The following is a 26,819-nucleotide window of genomic DNA, read 5'->3' on the forward strand; positions in this document are numbered from 1 at the left end:
TCTAGCCTGCTATGCGACCTAAATGAAATCTCTTAGTATGCTCCAGCATTCAGAGTTCTTTTCACTGGCATAAAGGGGCCAATATTTTTGGACAATTCAATGTTCCCACCTGAGGGAACAGGTTGATGTTGCCTTGTTTCAACAGTTCACAAAGCAAGGTCCATGAAGAGAGTTTTTGATGTAGATGAACTTGACTGGCCTTCACAGAGTCTTGATCTCAACCTGACATAAGACTTTTGGGAACAATGTGAGCAGAAACTGAGAGCAGTGAATGACCTAACAAATGTGCTTCTGAAGGAATGTAAAAAACAAACAAACAAACAAACAAAAATCTATAAACCCAGTTCTAAAAGTTGAGGAAACTCTGTGGCTGTGATAGTTGCTAAGAGAGGTTTGGCATCATCATAAACACAATGAGATCATACTTAAGTTCATCGGCAGGGGAATGAAAACTTTGTACAGCAGAAGGAAATCCTTTGCAGTTTCTTACATTTCGGCATAAATTTATCATAAAATGTAGTCAGATCATAACAAGAATACACAAACAGAATCTGCCTTTCACCACACAATTATGTGTTTTCAGGTATTTTTGCACAGGGTGAAGTTGAATCATTCCTGATTACACAACTGTTGATATTCTGAAAAATTCCTGGAATGATTGTCATGAATATCAGTCTTGAGGTCATCTCACAGAATGGTTAATTAAGGTTTAGGGTTAGGGTTAGGGTTTGGGCTAAAGTTAGGGGGGATGATTCGGGTGAGGTTTAAAGGTTAGGGTTCGGGGTAGGGGTAGCGTTAGGGTTTGGGGTTAGGGTTACAGGTTCTGGTTTGGGCTAAGGTTAGGGGTGATGGTTAGAGTTAGGGGGTTAGGGTCTATGGCAAAGGGTTGGGGTTAGGAGTTAGGCTCAAGGTTAGTGTTGGGGGTTAGAGTTAGGGATGAAGATTAGAGGTTAGGGTTCGAGTCCAGGTTTGGAGTTAGGTTCAAGGCTATGGTTAGGGGTTAGGGTTGAGGTTAGGGTTACGGGTTGAGGGGTCAGGGGTTAGAATTAGGGTTAGGGGTTAGCGGTTAGGGTTTAGGATTTGGTGTTTGGGTTAGGGTTAGGAAGTTAGGGGATTAGGGTTATGATAGGCGGTTAGGGCAGGGGTCGACAACCCAAAATATTGAAAGAGTCAAAGTATGTCTGGAGCCGCAAAAAATTAAGAGCCTTTTATAAGCCTCAAAAGGAAGGCAACATATGCTGTATGTATCTATATTAGCTATAAACTAAGATGAATGAGGCATGGGAGACACTGCTGTGTTAACTATCATAGCTGACGTGTACCGTTTTAAAATGCTTCTCTCGGCCCTCCCGATTTATTATTATATTTAGATTATAAGAAACACCGTCCCTCCCAACCACACCCCCCGAACAGCCACCTATACGGCATTCTGTCCTGCTAATAGAAACGTGTGACGCAGGCTATGACAAATCTTCGTTGACAGAAATGTTGACGTTTATTATTTATCCTTCACATTTTTACAGCATTGGAAAACGTTAAGAATGTTTGTGTCATGTTTGTCCTCCTGCAGAAACCATTAAAAAAAAAATATATATATATATATATATATATATATATATATATATATATATATATATATATATATATATATATATATATATATATATATATATATATATATATATATATATATATATATATATATATATTTCCCTCCACCTTCTTTTTCCAAACATTTTTGAAAAAGCCCCAGAGCCGCGGGTTGCGGACCACGGGGTTAGGGTTACGGTTAGGGATTAGGGTTAGTTATGATGTTTTATTACTCCTGAGCCATGTAGCTCACGCCCCTAATGTAATCACATGTAAACAAACTCATAAACAAAAAGCTTATTTAAAATGCTTTTTAGCTGTTATATTTGATGTGAAAATTGGTCATCAAGACGGAGGGACAACAGAAAAAAAGGCTTGTTATGGGGTGCTCAAGAGTTATTGGTTTGTGAGTTGAAAAAAATGTTTAAATCACTATTTTTATACTAGTTAGATTAGTCAAGCACCACGCACGATAAATCAAACTGCTGGTGGCAAGTTCGAAGGAAAGGTTCCTTTGTTGCTATGACAACACTCGCTCTGTCTGTGGGATTTAGAACATAATAATAGGGGTGGAGCCCCGCAGTAAAAAAAGAAAAGGAGTCATCATCGCATTTATGTGGCTTTCTATATGATGAGGAATTATATAAAGACATTTTAGTAACCGGTTTTAGTTCATTTCATTGTACTTAGTGTAAAAAGTAGACATACGATATGATCAAGTTAAGTCAACAAGAGCATTGCCTATGGAGGTGGTGATGTCGGTCGTGTTCTGGGCAAAGGAAACTAGGATAAAGGTGTGGATCCCCGATTTGCAGTTAATATTGTTCACCTGTGTGAACTTTGTAGAATGACTTCTCCTGAAATGAAAAAAGCTTTTTTTTTTACCAGTTTGTATTAAAGGTGAAGAAAATTTGCAGGAAACATTGTCAACATATGTGATTTGTCTTTGCGGGGCACATAAAATACTGTTGTGGATCGGATCTGGTCCCCGGGCCTTGACTTGGACACTTGTGATACGTGCATGTATTTTACTGACTAAAGAGGTGATTACAGGGAGTAACCTGGTCAAAACATGCAACAAAGAGCCTGTGATGAAAGCCTAAAACAAGCACCAAAAACGGAAAACACAAAAGTCAAGAATCAAGATCGCAAATGGGTCACAGGATTGATGCGGCACTTGTTGCAAACATAATCTCATACGCTCAGATAGATTTGAATCCAAAATATTTTCTCACATAAAACGGTGGTGTTTTATTACAATTCATGGTAGCTTCCATGGTGCGTACCAGATTCAAATGTAAATCCAGGTACCTGGAAATAGAAGATGAAATGTTTCAGAGTGACTATTTCAAGTTCAAGAAAAGATGAACTATGACTGCAAAGAGTTGAATAATGTTTGTGCATGCGGGATGCTTGTGCAACAAACAGTATCCCAGTTGACTCTGAAAGGTACCGAGGAGGCCTCCTCCATCTGGCTCCTCCCTGAGAGAAAACATTCCAGTACAGAGAGAGTGTGCAAAAGGAAGTGGAAAGTCTCCGTCTTACAACGCACCGATTGCTTGCTCGGTGGACATTGAGTGCATGTGAGGAAGTTCCGAAGCCCGGAAAGTGAAGCTTGTCACCCAGCAGCGGGCAGAGGACAATGAAGCTGGTGTTCATCCTGTTACTTTCCACAACCGGGATGCTGTGTGGAGCTCAGTTCTACTACCAGGCGCTGATGGACTATCTGGAGAACAGATTGTTGGCTATTGAGGTAATCAAACCTTGGCTTGTCATCGGATGCATGCGACATTGTGTTTGTTTGATTCCTCCACCTATGAGGTTATTATCATATGTTGTACACAACAGCAATTTAATAACATTGAAACGTTGCATTCATGAAAAGTTGTCCAAATGTTCAGAGTCAAGCAAAACCATATGTCAACAATACTAAACTTGCCAATGTCAGAAAAAAACATCACTTCAACACCAACTATTTGTCTCCTCCAAAAGCATCATTTGGAATATGCAAACATTGCAGCTGTGCGAACAGATGGGGTAATGACGAACAAGGAGATTTTCTTTATTGCAGTATTTGTTTTCCTCATGGAGACGTCCTCTCTTGAAGTGAAATAATTCATTTGAATGGAGGGTTTTTTTTCTGGTTATGATTTTCAGAGGGACTGATTTTTTTAATGAGTTTTTTTCATAACCACTCGTCACACCAGTCGCAAATCGTAATCGACAATCTTGAAACTGTTATCAGCATGAATTAAAAAAAAAAAGAGAAATTGCAGCTTGCTGCTTGAGGCTCCATCTGATCAGTAAGTTGAAGCAAATATTTGAATGTTATATCTGAACAATGGTTTTATGTACCGGTAATAACAATTCTGCCAACTCCTAAGTAAAAAAAACAAAAACTGAATGCCATAGTTGTTTCCATAAATTGCACACTAAGATCGGTCAGTGACTGAGTCATTTGTGGATTTAAAAAACTGATTAGAGAGATGATCTAAAACATTTTTTTAAACTCATTTTAAGGTATGGAAAAAAAATTCACAAATTTGCCTTAGCCCGGATTTAAAAGCATTTACACTTGGTGCTAACTTCAGTTCTATTTCATTCTATTTGCTCGTAGAAGAACAACGAAATGCCGATGTACCATGTTTGCTTGGAATTCTGGGCTCCAATAATTGACCCGGCGCATAAGCATTTCTTTAATATATTCAGGACCGAAACTAGGCGGTGATTTATAAGATAAGATATCCTTTATTCGTCCCACAATGGGGAAATTTACAGCCTCCAGCAGCAAGAATGTATGTAGAAAGAAGAAAGGAGAAAGAGAAAAAAAACAACAAACATCTTTCAATTAAATACAATATGAACACAAATGGATAAAATTATTATTATTATTATGATTGTTATTTTTTATTCATCAGCCTGACAGCAGTCGGTAGGAACGAGCGTCGGTATCTCTCCTTCTTGCAGCGCGGGTGTAACAGTCTCTGGCTGAAGGAGCTACCAAGTGCTGTCAGGGCGGGCTGGAGGGGGTGGGAGGGACTGGCCATCATAGCTTTTAGCTTAGTTAGCATCCTTCTGTTGCCCACCTCCTCCAGAGTGTCAAGGGAGCAACCCAGGACAGAACTGGCCTTCCTGACCAGTCGCTCCAGTCTCTTTCTGTCCCGGGCTGAGATGCTGCCTGACCAGCAGACAATGCCATAATGGATGGCCGAGGCCACCACCGAGTTATAGAACCTCTTAAGGAGTGACCCCTGAACCCCAAAAGACCTCAGTTTCCTGAGTAGGAAGAGTCGGCTCTGTCCTTTCCTAATCAGGGTGTCCGTGTTTGTAGACCAGTAGCATCATTTTACAATGTGTTCTAAAGCTGACTCGGAGTCAGTGTAAAGTCTTTAGAACTGGAGTAATATGTTCTAATGTCTTTGTTCAATTATAAATTGGAGCACCAGTGTTCTGAATGATCTGCAGCTGTTTGATGCCCTTCTGAGCGAGTCCACTCAAAAAAACTGTTACAATAATCAAGTCTACTGGAGATAAACGCACACATAAGCTAAAACTTGAATACATTTAGCGTAAGCACCCGGGTAAAAGCCATCTGAATGTCAATGTTTTTTGTTGTTTTTTAGGACCACATGCACTTGTGGCAAGAGCAGTCACGGCAATACCACAAGGAACTTCAGGATTTACACAAACGGTCCAAGAGGACTATAGAGGGTCTGGCGCAAGAACACAGCATGCTATCCACCGATGTGGAGGCAGCTGTGACCCGATTGAATCGGGTGGAGCAAAACGTGGACTTTGTGGAAAGCCAGACATCCCCAAGGGCTTGTGCAAACCAGGCGGACCGGGTGTTGGAGCAGGGAGTGTGGAGCCAGGAGGAGAGTCGGGGAGAGGAGGAAGAAGACTGGGAGGAGCTGCCCTCTAGAGTGACTGGTGAGATATGTTCTTTGTGGACTCAAAATTGTCTTGTACAATGTCAGACATGTTCAAGAATGACACTGGTCAACAGCAACTTTTCATCAAAGATGGCTTTATGGAGCTACTATTGGGGTACTGAGGACTAAGCCGACGCCGACAAGGGATAGGTCAAACCCTTTGGAATGACTTCAGGTGAAATGTCCATCCTTAAAATCTGTCTTAAAACACAATTTGTCATGATTCGGTTTATGGACCAACAGGTGGCACTGTAGGGCTCCCCCGGCAGCTGCACACCTGTTGGTCATAGGAATTTGGGCATTAAAAGTACTCCCAGCCCGAACACTCAGTGTTGGGTCATTGTTTGCTCTTGCTACTGTCATGTTTGTTGGTTTGCTGTTCCTTTGCTGCTATCATGTTTTTTCTGTTAGTGTTTTGGTTATTGATAGTTTTTGTTTAAGTCATTGTTTTTGTTTGTTACTTTGGACTTTGTTTAGGATTTAGTTTTCTGTGTTTTAAATACAATTCTTCAAATACATCCTCAAATCCTCCCTCCTGCCTGCTTTTTGGGGTCTACCACCACCTTGCAACGTGACACAATTTGATTCTTTGGCTTTCCCCTCAGCATGACACTCTCGGCTTTGTTTTTGTATTTTATTGTGTTTACTGATTTTATGTTCTGGATTCATTCCTGTTACCATTTTGATTTGTGTAGTTTGTTTAATTTTATGTACAGCACGTTCTAGGCTCTGGTTGTTCTATAAAGAAATTAGAGTTGAGTGTATGTGACCTTAAAAGTATTTTGACAAAAATGTCAACTTTTTTTTCCTAGCACATCAGATTTTTCAAAAAATGTTTTTTCTGTTTTTAAAGTTGCTTGCGCAATACGAATTTTACCACGTGTTGTAATTTATAGCTGTGACGCTTGAGAAAAAAAACCTAACTCTTAACTCATAAATATTATAAAAGATATTATTATATTACATATTGTATAATAAAAATTATTATTATTATTAATATATAATAATAATTATAATAATAACTAATAATAGTTATTATTATAATTATTATTAGTTATTAAGTTATTATTATTAAGAAAACTTGATGTGCTTGAGATGGCAGATTCGGAATCAGAAAATTCTATTTGTATCTTTCATTAAAAAAATTAAAAACAAAATAATAAAAATGTGAGTGTAAATTGTGTCTTCAAAATGATTTCATGTCGGCTAGATTTTAATCAAAGACTCTTAAGCAGAGGAGGTTGAACTACGTACGGCCCATGGGCAACATAAAGCCAACCATGTTCTTTAAAATAAGTGTTATAGGAAATCAATGGATGGATAATAGAGTATTATAATTCACATTTAAATGATCTCTGCACATATATTACAAGACAAATATTACCAAACAATGTTTATGGGCTATTTTTTAAAATTTTGTTTTAACTTTTCCTGAAAACACATGCAGTATGCTGTGATGAGAGAGAGTCAATTATCTTTGATGTACATATGTAGAGGACACGTGAAGGTTGGTTCATTAAAGCTAAAGCGTAAGGAAGGCACATCGTAGACTGCAAACGTTACTTCAAATCATCTGCAATGAGTTTGTTTTGAACGTTAACTTCAAGGGGATAAAAATAAAATGTATGATTATGACTTCTGATTCCCAGACTCAGTAGAGTCATTTGTGGGGTTCATGCATGGAGTGAAAATGTTTTGATTGTATCACATCAGTATTCATTTCACTGGAACACGAAATCAATTGTTTTAATTGGCTCCAACTGGTGATGGTTGATCGTGAAACTCCTTTGGGTGTATTTAGGCAAAATGAACACTTTTCTCAATGTCTCTCTCACACACACACAGACACACACACACACACACATCCAGCACAATTATGACATCTGTGCACAGTCATACAGTTTAGAACTAGGCTTTGCTTTTTCTCCCAGAAACAAACATCAATGTAAAGCTCATGAGAGACGTCGTGCCCATTGTTAGGTGACCCCGCGATGAACTGATTTTTCTTGTCAGGAATTGGCTACTTTTTGTTGGAGAGCCTAATGTTTATTTGCCTCAGGTCATGTCAGAGGAGAGAGCCTCTTTTGTCCCAAGCCACTTTTATGTTCATTTCATGGCACTCTACCCTGAAGGTTTTCAATGGGACTTTGCTGCATATAGTTGTTGACTGTATGAGGAAATTACAGCGAGGTTGCTAAGCTTTCTTCTTTTTTTTTTTTTTTTTGGAGACCCAGTTTTGAACTAATGTTGAGAAGACCTGGCTGCCGGGAAGCTGGGCAGGATGTGATCGAAGACAAAATGTTTATTATTTTCCAAAAGATCAAAATCACTAATTTAACAAAAGTCCAAAGCAAAATGGGTCATGGTATCCCAAAACAAACACGAAGAAAAAGACATGATTCGGTCCACTAACACAAAACTGAAACAAAATGGAAAGAAATTAGGAAACATAAAAACAAGCGTTTGACGAGACAAGAAAAGCACCAATTTAAAAAAAGAACTGCTGTTTTGTCTGGTGATTCAAAATAAATGTAATGCATGTAGAAAAATAGTAAACAAATATGGAAAACAATCAATGAACTTTTAGGTCAAAACAAGATGGGTAAAATTCTCATTCATTGAAGTGAATAGATCATTTGTTACTAAAACTGGTGACATTGAAAACCATTTCAATTCTTATTATCAATGCAAAGTGAGAATAAAAAGAAATGAAATGCCCAAGTCAGTAGTAGACTGTCAGAATCAATTAGAAAAAAAAGGTTTAACAGGAACTGTTCAGAGTGGCCTGGTGGACCAGTGGTTAGCGCATCGACCTCACAGTGCAGAGGTACCGGGTTCAACTCTAATTGCCCCATGGGGATAAATAAAATGTTCTGAATTTGAATCTGAATCAATTCCAGGTCCGGCCTCCCTATGTGGAGTTTGCATGTTCTCCCCGGGCCTGCGTGGGTTTTCTCCGGGTACTCCGGTTTCCTCCCACATTCCAAAAACATGCATGGCAGGTTGATTGAACACTCAAATTGTCGGAAAATCGGATGGTTGTTCATCTCTGTGTGCCCTGCGATTGGCTGGCAACCGGTTCAGGGTGTCCCCCGCCTCCTGCCCGAAGACAGCTGGGATAAGCTCCAGCACACCCGCAAGCCTTGTGAAGATACAGTGGATCAGAAAATGGACGGATGGATAGATGGATGGATGGATGGATGGATGGAGGAACTGTTCATTTATTTTTTAAGAATGATGAGATTCAAAGAGTACTGTGATAATTGCGACCAATAGTGACAAAGCAATGTTATTAAATTCGACATGGCTTTAGCCTGAGCACAAAAATAGTGATGACCTTTTCAGAGACGGAGGATAGGTTCCCAAAAAGCATTCACATATATGCAAATTGACATGAATAAGCTGAACCACGAATAAGAGAGGGTTCACTGCACAAATAATCCGTTTTGCGTTTTGTGTCTGCGTAGACTGCGTGGAAATCATCTCTGCCATCCGGTCGGTGAAGATCCTGAAACGAGTGGGTGGTTCTAAGGGTGTGTGGCTCCGGGACCCCCGGTCATCCAAGGTCTACGTATTTAACGGGACAGCGGGGGACACCATCTACCAGTTTGACTCTGTCAAGGAGTTTCTTCAGGGCTCTCCGGGTGTCGCCCTCGGTCGGCCGATCAGGCTGCCGTCCAATTGGAAGGGCAGTGGCGTCGCTGTTTACAACGGTTATCTGTATTACATCCAGGAGGGGGAAGACATGAATGTGGTCAGGTATGACATCATTGGTGGCAGGCTCATGGATGTAGCCATTCTCCCCATGGAGAGCCGAGCTACTGTTTACAGCCTCAACCCCGAGACGGTAGCAGATCTCGCAGTGGATGACCAAGGCCTCTGGCTTCTCTATGCCAGCGGTGAGACCCAACCAAACATCAACCTCGCAAAAATGGATCCCGTCTCTCTGGATATCGAGCAAATCTGGGACACCCACTGCCCGAGGGAGAATTCGGAGGCGGCTTTCATTGTCTGTGGCGTCGTCTACGTTGTTTACAACACACCGCAGACCATTCGCTCTCGGGTCCAGTGTGTGTTTGATGTCAATGACAAGGTGGTGAGTGAGGAGGCACCCCTCTTTTATTTCCCCCGACGGTATGGAGGACACGCCAGTCTCAAGTACAACGCCGAGGAGAAACAAATCTACAGCTGGGACGATGGCTACCAAATCCTCTACAGGCTCACGACCAAAAGGAAAATGCTGGTTTGACGGAGCCAAACCAATGTCATTTATGGTAAAAATGTTTTGTCAAAAACATGGAAACACATGTTAGTTAGACTTCCACTAGTCTTCGATGTTAACAAACACTTTGATTGTTGTCTAAGGCAGGTTTGTTACCGATGTGTTGCTTTACTGTTGTATGTTAGTTGCTCCACGTACAGCACTTTGTATGCAGCGATGGCTGTTTGAAAGTGCTCTATAAACACAGTTGAGTTGAGTTGAGGGGTCCCATACCCACCGGTCCGCGGACTGCCCATTTGTTTTTGTTTTTGCCGGGCATGGGTTAAACACACAACCTGCCTCCAACACCATGCAGCCCGTCGATTAACTACCAAAGGGTAATATATAAAGGGTTGGGTAATTTTATGATCGAGATTCGTGATATTACGTGACCAGCGGCGAGCTGTGAGCATGTTTATGCCATCAAACATGGCGGAAACTCTAGCTAATCGGAGTCCTCATTCTAACATTGTTTTGCAAGTGGAATTCACCATCGAAATTCACCAAGAAATAAAAGAAGATGCAGTGCAGAGAATGTAATAGAATCAATTTTGACGAAACGTACATCTGAACGTGATGCTCATGGACAAACATGACTTCCAGAAATTAAGCTATTTTGACAAGAGAAGTTCCTCTCCTGGCGGTATCTCCAGAGCGGCATGGAGGAAGAAGCTGTTGTGCATGGTATGCCGTCCAAAACAAGACAATACAAGAAATCCGCTGAATTATTATATATTATTATAATTATTATAATACAAGTAGCACCCAAGTAATCAAGTGAAAAGCATGAAAATGCAAGCACAAATTGACCGTGTAAATATTTGAAGTAGCAATGATGCAGCTTTTGTGTAAGCACTATATAAAGCTGTATTGTATTGAGATGGACCTCACAGAAATTACATCTTAAAGGGCATATGAGAGGACTGACATGGATGTAGTTCCACAAAACGTTCTCCCGGCTATAGATGCCAATTACTTCCTTCTACTATCAACAACTGGTATCGGCGGCCTTTGAGAACACTCGATACCTTGTATCGTTACTTGTCCATCCCTAATTAATAGTATAGTTAAATGCTTCAAATGTGTATTTTCTATTACTTCTGGACATACAATTATTGTATTTCCAACATGTCTCATATTTTCAACTGTACTATACTATATCATCAGGATCATTACTGTAATGTACCACGACATAGGAATTGTTAAATAATTAAATGTTGAGGATCCTCGCAGTGTGAGGCAGTGCGCATTTGACAATCTCATCTCATGTCGTTGGAGAGTGCTCTGGCTCGTTAGGCTGACATCATTATCCGGCAAAAACAAACAACAGCTCACTTTGCATAAATCCTTTAATCGAAAGGCAGATCATGTCACAAACCAAAACACGTCACACCCAATGGAAGGGAAACAGTTAAGAGGTTTTACAGTGACATGTGGGGAACAAAAAGTCTATAACAGACTCCTTCGACTAAGTGCTCATTTCATCAACAGAATATTTTCTCACTTGTCACTATTATACAAATGCCCATTAAAAAAGAAATGGTATCTTCGTTCAAACTCAAGGAAATCATTTTGAGAATGGTGGTGACATGAGGCGAAGCTAAAAGGTTAACAGTTCAAAGAGCAAACAACCACACATGGTTACAAATACGTGACTGCCTAAAAGTGCATGGGGTGTCAAAACAGCACAGGAAACACTTAAAAGTTGAAGAAATCTGAAGTTGATCTAAAATGATAAAGAAATGGAGGTTCAGAGGATGCACGGAATCCACAACCTGAACAAAATGAGTGTGACAGGAATCCTAAATTCGGTCACTTCCTTACATCCACATCCATATGTTTTGTATATGTCCGCTTTTTTTCTTGTGTGTGTTGCGCCCTTCACTCGAGTGTCACTGGGGATCAGCAAAGCACAAATATGGTAATGCTCTTGACTCTCACACTCAAATTACTTTGACAAGACAGATGTAATGTTGAGCATATAATTGCTTAAACAGAAAATATTGACAAAACATTCATTCATTCATTCATCTTCCTAACCGCTTGATCCTCACTAGGGTCGCGGGGGGTGCTGGAGCCTATCCCAGCTGTCTCCGGGCAGTAGGCGGGGGACACCCTGAATCGGTTGCCAGCCAATCGCAGGGCACACAGACGAACAACCATTCGCACTCACACTCACACCTAGGGACAATTTAGAGTGTTCAATCAGCCTGCCATGCATATTTTTGGAATGTGGGAGGAAACCGGAGCACCCGGAGAAAACCCACGCAGGCCCGGGGAGAACATGCAAACTCCACACAGGGAGGCCGGAGCTGGAATCGAACCCGGTACCTCTGCACTGTGAAGCCGACGTGCTAACCACTGGACTACCGGGCCGCCTATTGACAAAACAACCACAGAAAAATTTCTGACACAAACCAGCACACGCTTTATTGTAGTCTTCAAATGGTAGTGCTAATTTTACCGTATTTCATTGTTATGGTTCAGTTCCAGTTTTTATGATTATATTTACAGACAGTTGCTAATGTGAAAATGCCTGTAGTGCACAGCGAATAAAGATTTTTATGTTGGTATCAGTTTCAACCTTCAACTCCTATTATTTCTCACGGATGTTTTTGTTTTGAAATTAGAACAACTTGGAAGTCAACTCATGTTCCAGTTTTATTTTTGATCGCGCTGAAGTAATTGCTACTTGAGACGTCAACGTGGGCCAAAAATATTGTCTAATTTTATCAGTTTTGATGAAATGATGGAATTTTTCTCATTTATTATTTATGATGGCATTCAAGAGACAGTTGGAGCTCACCTTATGGAAATTTGACTGGTTGAATTGGTTTTAATGAGACATAGTGTGTGTAGGATCAAAAAGAATTGCAGGATACCTTTGATAACAAGCGTCTATGTCTGATGGTGCTTATTTTATGTCTCCCTTGACACGCACATGTAGGATTACATTTAATGGTGAGGGGCCACTTTCTAATTGCCATTACATGCCTTTTCTTTTTTTACGTTTCAGGATTATCCTGTCAATTGGGCACCAATTTTTTTTACAGGGGCGACTGCCACTATATACCCACTCCGGGTCGTACTACCTGGCCTGCCATGCCCTGTCCTATTTTCTATACAGATAAAATCCAACTCCTATGCAATGTTATTGTTGTTCTATTATTTTTAGCCTATCTTGTATTATCTATACTCATACTCCAATTTGAAAAACTGTTCCAATAAAAACACACCGATATCACTTGACTAACCTGACATAAACAGTAACTTTTGGGCATGGTCAACAACATTTTAGTAAGAAAACGAGGCCCTCCAAAATTAGGTTTACCAAAAGTTGTAATGACGGGCTGTCTGGCTAGCACCAAAAAGCTAGCTGAGCCAGTCGTGCCCTTGACATAAAGATGGTGAGTGCGGTGCTTCGGGTAAATAGTAAGCGGTGTTGTGTAGAAATGTGAAAGTATCAGTTCCGTTGTCCAGTCACAGTTTCATTTATACCTTGTGGTATTTCAGAAACACAGGTAACCTGGTATCCGTTTTCCTACATATCCAACAGACTCTGCATTCTTAATTTTTTTTGTCCCCTCTCCGCTACTGTGCGTGCTACTTCTACGTAGTGCCCGCAAGTGTTCAGACTGATACGCCACGTAACTTAAAAGGCTTGTGTTGCAGGCTACGTTTGACTGAAACCTTTGGCAAGACCATTAAAAACATGCAGCTGGATATTAAAATGTGAATAATGAAAGGTTGTTCTTCTAAAAAGTTTGATATTGGAGTGAAACCTTTGCCGTGGTCCTTTGTGTTTGTGAACAATATTTGATTACAATAAAGCACTTACTGGGTATTCACAAGTAGTCAAATGGAAGTACTAGTACTCATACTAAAAAAAAAAAAAAAGTGGTTTCAGTGCATCCATAGTCTTACTTTGAATCTGTTGTATTGTACGGCTTAACTGCTCTGTCATAAAAAGGCACACAGATCCACCATACTGCATGGTTAAGCAATGAACAAGACAGGTTAAAAAAATACAGAAGAAAATCCTTTGGAGGATACCTGATATTTTGCGGCATAAATTTCTCCTGTACCATGGGGGGAAATAAAAACCAGCACTGACTATGAAATCTCCTGAAGTAAAATTGTCAAATTTGGAGGTTTCATGATACCAAGAGCTGTGACGTCAACCACGAAGCAAGGGCCAATGAGACCAAAAGCCACCGCTTGGTAATGTCAACCCGACTGGACTGAGCCCAACTCGTCAACATAACAAAAAATAAAAAAATTAAAAAGTAAATGTCTAAAACAGATTCTGGCGGACACGCCTGTACACTTCCTGAAGCCCAAAAGCCCCCCGAGAAATACTGTGATAAATGACACGTGCACACTGAGGTCAGTGATACTGTGGCATCCATCTTGGAAGACGCTTCACTTCAACACTGAAGGAAATTTTATCATTTTTGGGGGGGGGGGGGGGGGTGCGGGGGGTGGGGGGAGGGGGTACATGGGGCAGAAATTGAGAGTAAACCAGTTTTGAACCCAAACCTGCTGAATGTTTTTATTAAAAGACTGACTGCTACTAATTGTGATGCATTTAATCTTTCCCCAATCACCTTCAATCTCAAAACACTTTTTTTTCATATCTGTTTTCATTTTTTGTTTTTGCATTTTTAGGAAAAGACATTTCACCATCAACTAGTTCAGGAATTGTTTGTGATTTGTTCGTTGCTTCTGGTTTGTTTGGGGGGGGGGGGGGGGGGTTTCCCCACTTGGGCCCAGTAAAAAGATGTCTGAAATCCAACCTCCGATTGTTCGCCATTGGAAATATCCAAACACCTTCCAATTTGAGTCCCAGCATTTTCCTACACAATTTCTACAAATGCTTCCCACATGGAAACAAACCACTAATGTTAACATCATGGTGACAAAACTAATGATACACAACATTCATTCATTCACAGAATGGTATTAAAAAATGATAAGTTAAAAACAACAGACAGCATGAATTAAAATAGTGATCACTCATTGGAAATCATATTTTGCTACTTCTGTTCTGTTTTCAGCATATGAAAAAATGCTATGCAAGTAAGCATTTCCATATTCATTGCTAGCATTCTTCATTGTCCAAAGACCAGCAGGAATAATTCAAATAGTATCACTCAACCACCCCCTCTCCCCACATACACGTGATTAATATTATCCAAAAATGAAAGGACTTTAAATTACTTATTTTATTGAGAGTGAAATCCCGCTGCATCCTCATTGTTTTGGGCGCTAGCATTTCTGCTTTTAAATCACAACCTCGATTAAAAAAAAAAAAAAAAAAAAAAGACTCACATATTGATCCAACACCTTTTCATTCACACAGCTTGAAAGGGGAGGTTTTTGTTTTCTTGGGATACAAAATTTTTACTTCTTCATTTACAATGTAAAACACAACACGATTTTCAATTCATTTTCAAGTTCATGTTAATTCTAAGACAGGTCCAACAACAACAAAAAAACAATACAACTGAACCACACCAGAATCTGAGGTGACAAATGATAACATTTTCCACAAGAGAACCAACGCAATGTTTCAAGACAGAGTAAACATCAAGCAGGTTTTTTTTTTCTCTAATTGTCACCACCTGCTAGGCTACATCTCGCTGGGTTCAAAGAAGACATACAATCACAAAAAAAAGTGTCTGTACATAAATATATGCACAAAATTATACATGACTTCCTCCAAAACAAGAGGAGACCCCCTGCAAACATCAAGTTGTGCTCAATTCAGGGCATGTGGCCAGTAACGTCTATTTACTAAACTTCAGATGGAAGGAGGCCTTTTACAGTGGGGGAGATGCTCTCAGCTTATTTGTATAAACACATTTTAAAATGATATTTACCAATATGGTAGTGCTAGAATACTTTGTATATTTGTCAATTGAAACTGGGCTTTAAAACAAAATCATATGACGATTATGGAGAAGTGCAGCTGAACATCAAGAAACGTGGCAGACTTGGCGGAACAAAAAAGTTGTGTTGCTCCTTGAAGCATAAATACGGATGCACACACAAGTCAAACGCAAATCACTGCTGCATCGTGTCGAGTAGCGCATTACAAAATGTGATAAATCCTCAAATGTTCAAGTGCTGTTCAAGGGCGTCATTTTCATGTGCAAGTCTTGTGCAAAGCACAGTCTAACTGTACGTACCAGAATCTGTCTGCCTCCACCTGGATCAAATCCACCCAAAGTGCATTACACCACCTGCACCACAACTTGGATCTGCTTTTAAGCTAGTCAAAGAATGTTTGGTCACCAAACTGCTCGATACCTCCAGGCATGCAATAGAATACAGCAGAATGCCTTTGAGGTGCAACGCGATTCGCAAACACGATAAACTTGCCCCGGCACAAAAATAAAGATGTAACAGTTTTCACGCTGAGCACACATGCCTCTGTCGATAAAATTAGGGCCCAAACATTTTGTTGTTGTTCTCTTGTCATGAGTAAAGGGAGGCCTCTCTCTGAGGGAGTCTTTCTATTTGTCGTATGTCGATGACACAACTGGCGGCTAATTAGGTCAGAGCATCTACGAAGGGACAGCCATTTTTTTGAGAAAATAGCAAATACAAATTGGTGGTATTTCCATGTTTTCTCTCTTTAATGAAATGCTTTTTACAGTGCTTACCACCCAGTTGACTGCTTGTTGGTGAAAAAAATTCAATCACATCAGATGATGATAAAACGGGAAACTCAACTTTGACACCTTAATCAAGCTCCATTTTGTTTTGTTATAAATGAATGCAGCACCAGAACATTTTGAAAAGCCACACGCGCCTCCTTGGACATCCTACTTGGCTTTAAGAAACAACCTCTGATCATCACGTCTTTGTCTTAGTTTGACTCTGCACACATCCAACCAAGGAGGAAGGGCACTGTAAGACCCACCTCAACAAGGTTGAGCAGTCATGACACCCAAAAATACGGCCTGACCTGATGTGCTTCCAGATGAGTCTCAGACCACGCTGGCGTGGGTTGTTGGGTGGGTCGGGGGCGCAGAGAGGGAGACGGAGCAGGAGCAGCAGGGTTTCTCCTCAATAATCAGACAGACAGGAAGTGGACCAGCAGGAGGCAGGAAGATCCTCCCACCGCCCCCCATCCGGGTTGCAGGGGGTCATAAGGGGTCGCAGGCGGCGTTGCTCAGGGTGTCGCTGGGGGGCGAGGGGAAGGGCAGGAGCCCTGGCTGTCAAAGCTAGCGGCTCTTGCTTTCCACTGTGACACACACACACACACCGACACATGCGAAGAGTGAGTCTCATGCCATTTTACAAATAACAAATGAAATTGACTTGTATAAAGATGCAACATGGTGCAAAACATTTGTATCCTGCTAATGTATGAAGTGCAACCATTTATAGATGAATTTTGGGCTTCTACTGGAAAGTCAACCAAATCTGGCTTTTGTGATATAATAAAATGAAACCAAACAAATCATAACAAACCCTCCCACTCCCCTCCCCCACGCACACACACTATTAATGTAATTTATAAAATTGATAAATAAATATAGTAAATATTATATATAAATAACTGAAAAGCAAAAAAAATGTTCAATCACTTAAACACAGTATTTGGGTTAAAAATTTTCAAAATTCAAGTGAAATTGAACTGAAAGTACTGTACAATATTATTAAGGGTGTGACACTAGTTTTTGGAGTAAGATTCGGATCATTTGCTACAAAATACTGTACGTCCTGTTTATTGCCTGGTGCTCGAGCCACATGTCCAGGGCTGGACTGGCCATCTGGCATATAGGACAGATGTCCGGTGGGCCGGCACGTTACGGAGCTGATGCAAGTGCTATTTAATTATCATTTTCCTCAAATTTTTCCCAAAGAAACAGGACCACAATTTAGAGGCGGCAGCCCATTGATCCGGTTACAATACAGACAAAAAACCAGAGGTGATCAGAAGTCTCGTCACATTCGATTTTATTTCATTTATTTAGCGCGTTTGATACTTTGTTCACATATTTTGGTCACTGAAAGTGATCCAAGAGAATGTTTTTTTTTTTTTTTTAACCCCTCACTCACCTCCTTCTCTGATTTTTTGGACTCCAGTAGAGGGTGCCAGTGTGCGATGGGCTTGCGAGGGTAGGCCAACATTTCGTTCCAGTGGTCCCTTCCCAGTCCCTCTGCCTTGCATCCCACCCGCATTACGCCGATGACCTCATTGTGACCGACCCTGCGGGATGCAGACGTGTGCAATGTGACTTAGCTCGAAACATCAACTCATTTGTGGTTCCGATGATTGTAATCGCTCACTGCATCGACGATGTCACATCATCAAAAGAGAAGCATCAGAAATGTTCTGAGAGATGGTCGAACTGACGTAAAAATGAAAATTAGCCCTCAATAGTAAGACTAAAATGCTATCAGTTATGGCTTCCTTCATTCTTTTTTCTCTCCCATGAAGCCTTCTGGCTGCACCACCACCACCCCCAAAGTCTCTCCCAAAGGGAAAATGCGCCCCCACAAATTAAACTGCGTAGAGAGAGGCAATGTCTTTATCGCCTTCCACAGAATGGACTCTTAGAAACATCCTCTGTTCCCTGCGCACAAAACACCCGCAATCAATCATGTCGAAGGGGTAATGTCACATTCAAATTCCATTCTAAATGATGCACTGTTATGCAAATGCAAAATAGGGTAAACAGGTAAATCTTTCCATAAAAAATATATTAGACAAGCATTTTTACGGTCTCACCTTAGGACTGCTAAGAATAGTCAACTAGTCCTGATTACATCACTGATCAAAATCATCAATAACATTTAATTTAATCATCAATGTAGTCCTTCATTTTTTTTCCCATCGTATTTTTTTTTCTCAAAATTGAATTCTCAACCTTCCACGCCGTAGTTGCCTTTCTATTTTTCATGCACATGAGCAGTAGCAGTAATCTGGGTCAGCGGTCAACCGGTAAAAGGTTCATGGCTATCTGTCGGCAATGATGCAAAACTTGTTGGACACAACTTGCCTCTCATGGCATGAGTGTGATGCACAGGCATCTATAAAGGAGACATGTTGTGGCTGCCTCCATTTCAAATGAAGAAGTTATCAATCTGACATCAGTCAGATATTTGGCTTGTCAGATGCTAATCTTAGTTAGCATCAACGTTCGTGGACAACTCGCCACTAGCCATAAATATTATCTTAAAAAGCCTTCCTCATTCTGTGCGGGGTCTCTTAAATCTGAAAAAAATCATTGAATTCAAAATTGTCATGTGCGCAGCCGACTTTTCTTACGTACAAGTCGTAATCCATGACAGAGATGTGAAGGCTGACGTGGTCCATGCTGTCGGGTGGGATGTCAAAGATGATGGCCTCGTTGTAGGTGGGATTGAGCGTGTTCTTTTTGATGCTGGTCTTCTTCTTCTTCAGACGTCTCCCGTCACATATTAATGACACTTTGACGTAAGGATCTGGATTGGAGAAGGATGACAAAAGGGAAAGAAGTCATAATGGGACACGACATTTATGAAGTCCTAAGAGAGCATCTGTTCTAGTTTGTCCCACTTTATGCTGACTTTAATACATTTTCAAGTTTATGATGTCAAATTAGGCTTGAATGTGAAAAGAACAGAAAACTTACCGTACTTATAAAAAAAACTTACTTAAAAAAAGAGTTGGATTTTGTGCTATTTGTATGATATAAGTATGAACGGATGAATGCATTTTGAAATTCCGCTTTCCAAATCGAACATTGAGAGCTCCCTGAAATTGAAACAAAATCCACATGCTGGATTCTCATTTTCTTGATGTGAGTTCTAATGAATATGTCATGCATTTATCCATCCATCCAATTTATAAGATAAGATAACCTTTATTTGTCCCACGTTGGGCAAATTTGTCCTCACAACTGTTGCGGGCGTGTTGGAGCCCATCCCAGCCGTCTTCGGGCAGTTGGCGGGGGACACCCTGAACCGGTTGCCAGCCAATCGCACGGCACACAGAGACGAACAACCATCCGCGCTCACACTCACAACTAGGGACAGTTTGGAGTGTTTAATCAGACTGCCATTCATGTTTTTGGAATGTGGGAGGAAACGGAATACCCGGAGAAAACCCACACAAGGGGAGAACATGCAAACTCCTCACGGGAAGGCCAGAGCCGGGATTGAACCCACGATCTCTGCGCTGTGAGGTCGATGTGCTAACCCCTGGCCCACCGGGCCGCAATACGTCATGCATAATTTTCTTTAATATCATAACAAAATGCTTTTGTGGACCTCCCCTCAATAAAAGCCTGACTCCTTACACTTAGCAGTCTTTCCAATCAAGTACCTAAATAAATAAATAAGTAAATAAAATTCACACCACTATAGGAGGAAATACAATCACTTAAACACAGTATGTATATAATGCATGAAACCCCAATTAAAATCATGGTAAAAGCATAACACTCTTGGGAGGAACATTGTGGCTCACGTTGAATGTCATTAAACATTCATTCATTCATTCATCTTCCTAACCGCTTGATCCTCACTAGGGTCGCGGGGGGTGCTGGAGCCGATCCCAGCTGTCTCCGGGCAGTAGGCGGGGGACACTCTGAATCGGTTGCCAGCCAATCGCAGGGCACACAGAGACAAACAACCATCCACGCTCACACTCACATCACAAGGCAAATATGTCACAAGAAATCCCTAATATGGCTGAATTGTGGCATTTAAAGCAAAAAAAAAAGGTCACATTTCACACTCTCAGTCCTACAAGGGGAAAGAAGGATGGCAGGCGCTTATAAAAAAAAACATAACAATAGCTTGATATTACACACCTTGCCTGTGAATAATTACTAGAATAAACAGAGATGGCTTGCCACCCACTTGTGTGTTAATGATCTGAGACAACAGTAAACACACACACACACACATGCCTGAGTATCCAGTGATGTCCATGGCCTTGAGGTTCCTGCACTTGATGACAGTCAGTGTGAGTCTTCCAGCGGTGGGCAGGTAACAGAGTGAAAACATGATCTCCCCAAGGTCGACACTCTCCTGAGGACGGACACGCACATACACACGCGCGCACACACACACAAACACACACACGCACCATTAAACAAATGCTTTTTAGCTTTTGAAGAGTTGTACACAGCAGCTGTGAGATATCAGGGAATGCATCGTGTGTGCTTCCCATCCCATCACTACCACCTCCAAGTTTTGAGACGGTCTCTTACTTACTGTCAGGTTTAACTTGGCTCAACATGTCTTACTTAAACCAAATACGGGTAGTTACAATGGAAATAGCTATCCCGTTAACATATATATTTTAACTTGAAAATAAGTGAGATGGCCTTTCTCTGGGTAGGCGCGAGCGTGTCAAAAAGCAGGTGCATCTGTACGCTCGCAAGTGAACGTCCGACATGCATGTCTTCCTGTGACTTGGGGAGTAATTTATTTTGAAAGGTGTGAAAGTGTGTGAGAGCTCAGCCGTCAAAGTGTTGGAAAAGCATAAAGTGACACTGATGGACTGCGGAGGAAGTTTCACGGTTTAATGTGTCATACACTTTTGACAAACGGGAGATTTTCAGTATTTTACCCAAACAAGCTATAACACAGCTCGAGGCGTTTCTTTTGACATTTCGATTGAGCGTTAATGCGATATGAAAGAGATTAAAAGTGTCAAGTCAACAGTGGGGTGGCAAGTTAGTTTGAATGACAGAATCTCAATTTTGAGGTTCACAGTTTTAATCTCAGCTCAGGCTCTCCGGTGTGTATTGAAGACTGACCTGGACTAACTTGAACATAGATATGAATATGAGTATGAATAGTTTTAGATGTGTCCCCTGACTGGTATACCCCGTAGCGAAAGTTTTTTCGGATAGGCTCTATATCACCCGTGATGCTAGTAAGGACAAGCGCTATGGAAAAAGGATGGATCAAAGTGCTGCACTATATGAGGTCGAGAAGTATGGAGATCGGCTTTATGTAGGTTTGGGTTTTTGCAGTCATCTTATGTGTGTGGTCTTGCTACGTTGAGACCAAATGTGGACTCGCACCGGCAGAAACGCTCACCCCGCATTTGGTCTGAGGGTAGAATTAGATCGCTCTCGACAGGAATGTACAATAGAAACTTAAAACATGAAATCACATGAAGAGACCTCAAACTATGTGTTAAAAGACGGCACTGCATTCTTACACTTGTCGCGTAGTCGATATCTCGCCATAGATTAGTTTCCCGGGATAGATCTGACGTCTCAAACAGGTTGTCCATCACCACCTCGCCAATCATGTCGTGTCGTGAAAACCTGTCAAAGTCGAAAACGCTCATGTGGAGCTTCCGAGTCGCCAGCTCGTCATAAGGCACGGGGAAGTGGAAGCTTTCACTGAAGGTGGGGTTGAGGGTCTTTCGATGAACACGCGTCTGGAACTTCTTGCGGTCAGGCAGCAGGTAGATCTTGACGTAAGGGTCGGAGGTGCCGCACAAGTCTTTGGCGGGAAGGTCGACCGCCCTGATGACGTTGACAAGCAGGGCCTCATTGTCATAATCATACTTGAGAGAGAAGTTAATCCTGCCACAGTTTTTGCTGCTGCCGTTCTTGGAGGAGTCCCCGGAGTCACACGTTTTCTGCTGGTAGAGCTCCGGCTGAATACGGCCAATGCTTGTGGATTTTTCCTCTTTGTCCAACATGTAGTCGTTCCCCAGGTCTAGACTGCCGACCTGCATCTGCCGGGGAAGGTGCCTTTTGAAGGAATTGTGCCTGCAGAAGGACAACCATCACATAAAGTCATGGGAACGAGGAATGGAAATGTACAAATGAATTAGAAAAGACAACGTTCGATAACAAACTAAAATGTTTTTTTCAATTTCCAAAACTTGTGCCACTTTACAATAATGATATCCTTACTGAGGGTTTATTATTGCTCAGTAACACTATACCAGGGGTCGGCAACACAAAATGTTGAAAGAGCCATAATTGGACCAAAAAAAAAAACAAATATGTCTGGAGCCGCAAAAAAATTAAAAGCCTTGTAATGAAGGAAACAAATCTTGTATGTATCTATATTAGCTAGATTAGCCTACAATCAAAATGACTAAGTTGGCGACAAATACAATACAAAATGAGCCTTCATGATTAAATGTTTTTTTGTTCCCCTGCACTGCATCCTGTAGAGCAGGGGTGCCCAGCCTTTTTTGACCAAAGATCTACTTTTCGATCAACCAGCCTCCTGAGATTGACCCGTTACCGCACTCGCGCATATGCACACCCTTACACACGCATGCCGAGGCATGGGACGCACTTTTGCAGCGTGTAAACTATCTTAGCTCACGTGTACCGTTTAAAAATGCTCCTCTCTTCCTTCCAGATTCCCATTCACTCGTGAATTGTACATGAAAAGCCGTTTAAAATAATAATAATAATAACAGCCACCTGTCTGGTACCCCACCCTGTTAATAGAAGCGTGTGTCGCAGGCTTTGACGCAAATCTTCGTTTACAGAAATGCTGATATTTAATATTTATTTTACACACGTTTACAACATTGGAAAAACTTTAAGAATGTTTGTCTTCCTGCAGAAACCTTATTAAAATATATTTCCCTCTCCCATCTTTTTCCATTTTCAAACTTTTTTGAAAAAGCTCTAGGCGGCGCTAAAGAGCCACATGCGGCTCTGGAGCCGCAGGTTGCCGACCCCCGCACTATACAGATACTAGGTGTCTTCTTATGTTACATAACCCCTTTCACACGCTCTAAAAAGCCACGGGACCATCCGATCTCAGTTATCCGACCCTCACATTTCCGTCTTCTAGTCTGAGGTTGCCGGTGCAAGTCTGGCTTTGAGCTACCACTGAACCTCGCTGCCCATCTTTAAAGCCCTCCTCAAAACTCACTTGTATTCTTTGGCGTTCGACTCAGCATGATTTGTTCTTGGTTTTACTGCTTGGTGCTTTCCACCGCCTTTATTACCGATTCGTCTTACTGTTTATTGTGTATGTTAAATCGCTCCATGTACAGCACTTTGTATGCACTGTTGACTTGACTTGACTACCATGATGAGCATGAAGCATAAATGAAAGAGGTATTCAGTGTTACAGTCATACCTGTACACGATATGTTGGTGCCTAGAGTTTGACTCTGAGGAAAAGGAATTGGAGAATCACAAACTACAACATGCTACTGAACAGGTCGTCACATCGTGGTCCATTTTGCATGCTGGCATTTGCTTAAAGTTCGCACAGGCATTCCTCACAGTGGAAGTTATTCTCGTGTGCTTGTCGCTTATTGTGAAAGGGGTTCAATTGAAGTCTCTGCCACCGAGCTGTGCTTGTATCTCAAGTTTGCGCTTGCAAGTCAAAGCAAAAGAAAATCAGTCGATTGACAGCTATTTGTCTCAAAGCATTTAAAAGTTTGATCTTTGTAACTCTGCATGCCCGTGTTACATAAGGAACACACAGGCCACGTGGGCCAAATGAGAAGGTGTAAATTGAGGATTTGAGTGACGTCATAGTTTTGTAACCATATGTGCTGCAAAGCAACGTACAGGGTTCATCTATCATACTGTAATGTATTATTTGATGCCTCACCCCACTTGTGACCTAAGTCAGTAGCTAAAATGAAAAATTCAAATTCATGGACAAATAAGGGTTCAAGTTTTGATGAATTCATTAATTTATTTGTTGTGACCTTCAAAGAGTTTTCTTCACCTTCGGGCAAATGTATACCGTTAATTAATGTTTAAACGTAACCACATCACATTGATAAAGTCAAAGTTGAACAGATGCGGCTCACAGCTAATCAGTGATGACAAAGTGACGCTGATAGCATGCTTCTTGTCACGTTCTGCGTGATGGTAGTTGTAGGACCCCAAAAAGCAAGTATCAAACCAAATTACAACAGGAAACAAAAAAATGACAGGAGCACACATATGCTCACATACTCAGCTCACAATGACCCAACAAAGACTGGCAGAAACTCTGGGAACTAAATACAAGCTAAATGACGAGACAACGAGAAACACCTGGACAACACACAAAGGGTTGAGGGAGCTAACTGGTTACACACAAGGAACACTCATAACGAGAACAGGTGGTGAAAAAAGGGCACATGAGGAATCAAAACCGAACATAACCAGATCGAAACAAAACACTTCTTGTAGTGCCCCAAGCACGAATCATGCCTGATGAGTTGTTGGATTGAAGCCCCGCGGGAGCGCACTCCTGTTTTAATTCAAGGACAAAAGGATTTAAAGGATGACGAGCTGGCGGTCGCTCAACATTCTGGAAACATGCATCACAGCATTTTGCCCCCTCAGTGGAAGGCTCCCGATGAAGTCGTCACATGTAATTAACTTCAGTGTAATGACTTGCAAGAAGATGCAAATGCCTTTGAGGTCGCTGACTTGTTACATAACATGTTACAAACAACTCAAATTTTGTCTTTTAATCATTTTAGCATATTATCTGAGAATGACTTTAAATATCACGCAGCATCAAATTGAAAATTATTCTTCACACCTACAAAGTGATCCACCAGGGCGCCACAATTCAGGGCAAATATAGGATCTCTCCCTCTTTCAGTCTTTCATTATTTTAGATTTTTTTTTGAAAATTATGTGCATCTGCCAGTGCCTCTTTACATTTCAAAACACTGACTAAATAAAGATGTAAGCAAAAACAAAAAAAAAATAATGAACGTCTTAAGTGCACCCACTTGGAAAGGAAAAAGGCCAAATAATGACCCCCCCCCCGACAACTTTCAGAAATGGAAAAAAAAGCTGCATTTACAGAGACAATCAACATCACATAGTAAAATGTGGTCTTGTTGCAAGAGGAGCTTAATTTTTTTAATGCTTCATTTTAGTTTTTATTCATTTTTAGTGAAAGTGAAACTTTGAAGCCGACCGTAGGAACGTTGATCCAGCGGGGTTTTTTTTCTTGTTAGACAACACGTGTACCCGGTTGGCCACGTAACCCATGTGACCACCACATCGCACTAAATACACGATGATTTCCTGGCAGGCCCATGTGACCGAAATGTTACATTGCACACACGTACTCCCGCAAATAATATAAACAAAAGAGAAGTAACGTGAATAGCGGGACACAGTCATCATGGAGACTTTGGACACACCTAGCGTCCCCGGGTCTCTCCCAGGGTTACCCTTATTTGAGCAGGGCTTTGCAATTGATCAGGTGAGCAGCGTCCCTTATTTCAAACCACATGTCATGATAGACGACGCACAGGTAACATACTTCGGCTGTCATTGTTTCCCATGAACCCAAGACGGGATGGGCTTGTTGAATTTAAACAAGCCATGAGAGGTTTTAATATTTTGTTTCTACTGGTCCTTCACAACATTACTTGAGATGAAACCATACAATAAGTATGGCACACAACATGTGTATTATCAACGCGTCCGCACTCAAACACGCACACACACGTGCCATGACTAACCGTGTGGAGGAAGCTGGCTCAGTTGTTTGCCTCTGCATGCGCTGTGTGCGGCGCAGGAAGTGCTCCCTCATGGAGAGTTGAACATCAGTGGGGATGTCAGGAGATGTATGGCTTATCTTCACCGCGGCCTCCAGGAAGCCAATCGGGCCCATGGGGTCTTTCACTTTCTCTGTTGCCATGGTGACCGCTGGCGGCTGCTGCTGCTGCTGTTGTTGGGGACCTGGGGGCGACGGCAATGGCACCGGGCGAGGCAGCTGCAGCGGGTAGTGCTCCGGGCTGGGGGACGGAGCGAGAAAGCTGGCTTTGCTCCGCCGAGGCGGACCGTACCACTTCCAGGAGCCAAAGGCGAGGAGGCCCAGCAGAACTAAGCCACAGAGCACAAACACACCGAGCAGGAGGCCAAAAGTAGCGTCTGGTGGCGAGCCGTGGGGTACAGGAACACAATATGTGCAAGCAGATGGCAATGATGAGGGTGAAAAGACAAAGAGAGACACTGTATTAGGTCAATATTTTTGGACATACCTCATTGTCTCCGTATAACTCTGCAATTCACATTTACAGACTTCATCCAGTAAAACATTAAAATAGATGTTTTGGCCCT

General features: G+C 41.5%; 2 protein-coding genes and 1 long non-coding RNA gene across 4 annotated transcripts in view; 2 read left to right on the plus strand and 1 right to left on the minus strand.

Moving 5' to 3' along the window:
- Window positions 1–3,018: 3,018 nt before the first annotated feature.
- Window positions 3,019–10,507, plus strand: olfml3a (olfactomedin-like 3a). Its single transcript, XM_052059519.1, has 3 exons — window positions 3,019–3,343; window positions 5,214–5,520; window positions 8,990–10,507. Exons 1-3 carry the CDS (start codon window positions 3,233–3,235, stop codon window positions 9,769–9,771), a joined length of 1,200 nt encoding a protein of 399 aa, XP_051915479.1. The 5' UTR covers window positions 3,019–3,232; the 3' UTR covers window positions 9,772–10,507.
- Window positions 10,508–13,288: 2,781 nt separating this feature from the next.
- LOC127596767 (uncharacterized) lies at window positions 13,289–15,218 on the plus strand. Its single transcript, XR_007961557.1, has 2 exons — window positions 13,289–14,255; window positions 14,291–15,218. It is a non-coding gene; the product is annotated as an uncharacterized LOC127596767 (long non-coding RNA).
- The window catches only part of syt6a (synaptotagmin VIa), a 56,267-nt gene continuing 43,989 nt past the window's right edge, over window positions 14,542–26,819 (minus strand). For both annotated transcript variants that reach the window (XM_052059479.1, XM_052059480.1), the window contains exons 2-7: window positions 26,219–26,630; window positions 21,962–22,523; window positions 20,697–20,817; window positions 19,074–19,245; window positions 17,857–18,007; window positions 14,542–17,035 (exon numbers count right to left, since the gene is read on the minus strand). In XM_052059479.1, coding sequence (XP_051915439.1) covers window positions 16,964–17,035; window positions 17,857–18,007; window positions 19,074–19,245; window positions 20,697–20,817; window positions 21,962–22,523; window positions 26,219–26,630 — 1,490 coding nt within the window. In that variant the 3' untranslated portion in view covers window positions 14,542–16,963. The remainder of the gene's footprint in view (window positions 17,036–17,856; window positions 18,008–19,073; window positions 19,246–20,696; window positions 20,818–21,961; window positions 22,524–26,218; window positions 26,631–26,819) is intronic.

This window comes from Hippocampus zosterae, chromosome 2, assembly GCF_025434085.1.
Source record: "Hippocampus zosterae strain Florida chromosome 2, ASM2543408v3, whole genome shotgun sequence".
Taxonomy (NCBI): domain Eukaryota; kingdom Metazoa; phylum Chordata; class Actinopteri; order Syngnathiformes; family Syngnathidae; genus Hippocampus; species Hippocampus zosterae.

What these genes read in the sequence shown, in the direction of transcription:
- olfml3a (XM_052059519.1), top strand. Translation starts at nt 3,233, where the DNA reads ATGAAGCTGGTGTTCATCCTGTTACTTTCCACAACCGGGATGCTGTGT. An exon ending in ACAGATTGTTGGCTATTGAG is followed by an intron (nt 3,344 to 5,213) that starts GTAATCAAACCT and finishes GTTGTTTTTTAG; the next exon opens with GACCACATGCACTTGTGGCA. An exon ending in GCTGCCCTCTAGAGTGACTG is followed by an intron (nt 5,521 to 8,989) that starts GTGAGATATGTT and finishes GTGTCTGCGTAG; the next exon opens with ACTGCGTGGAAATCATCTCT.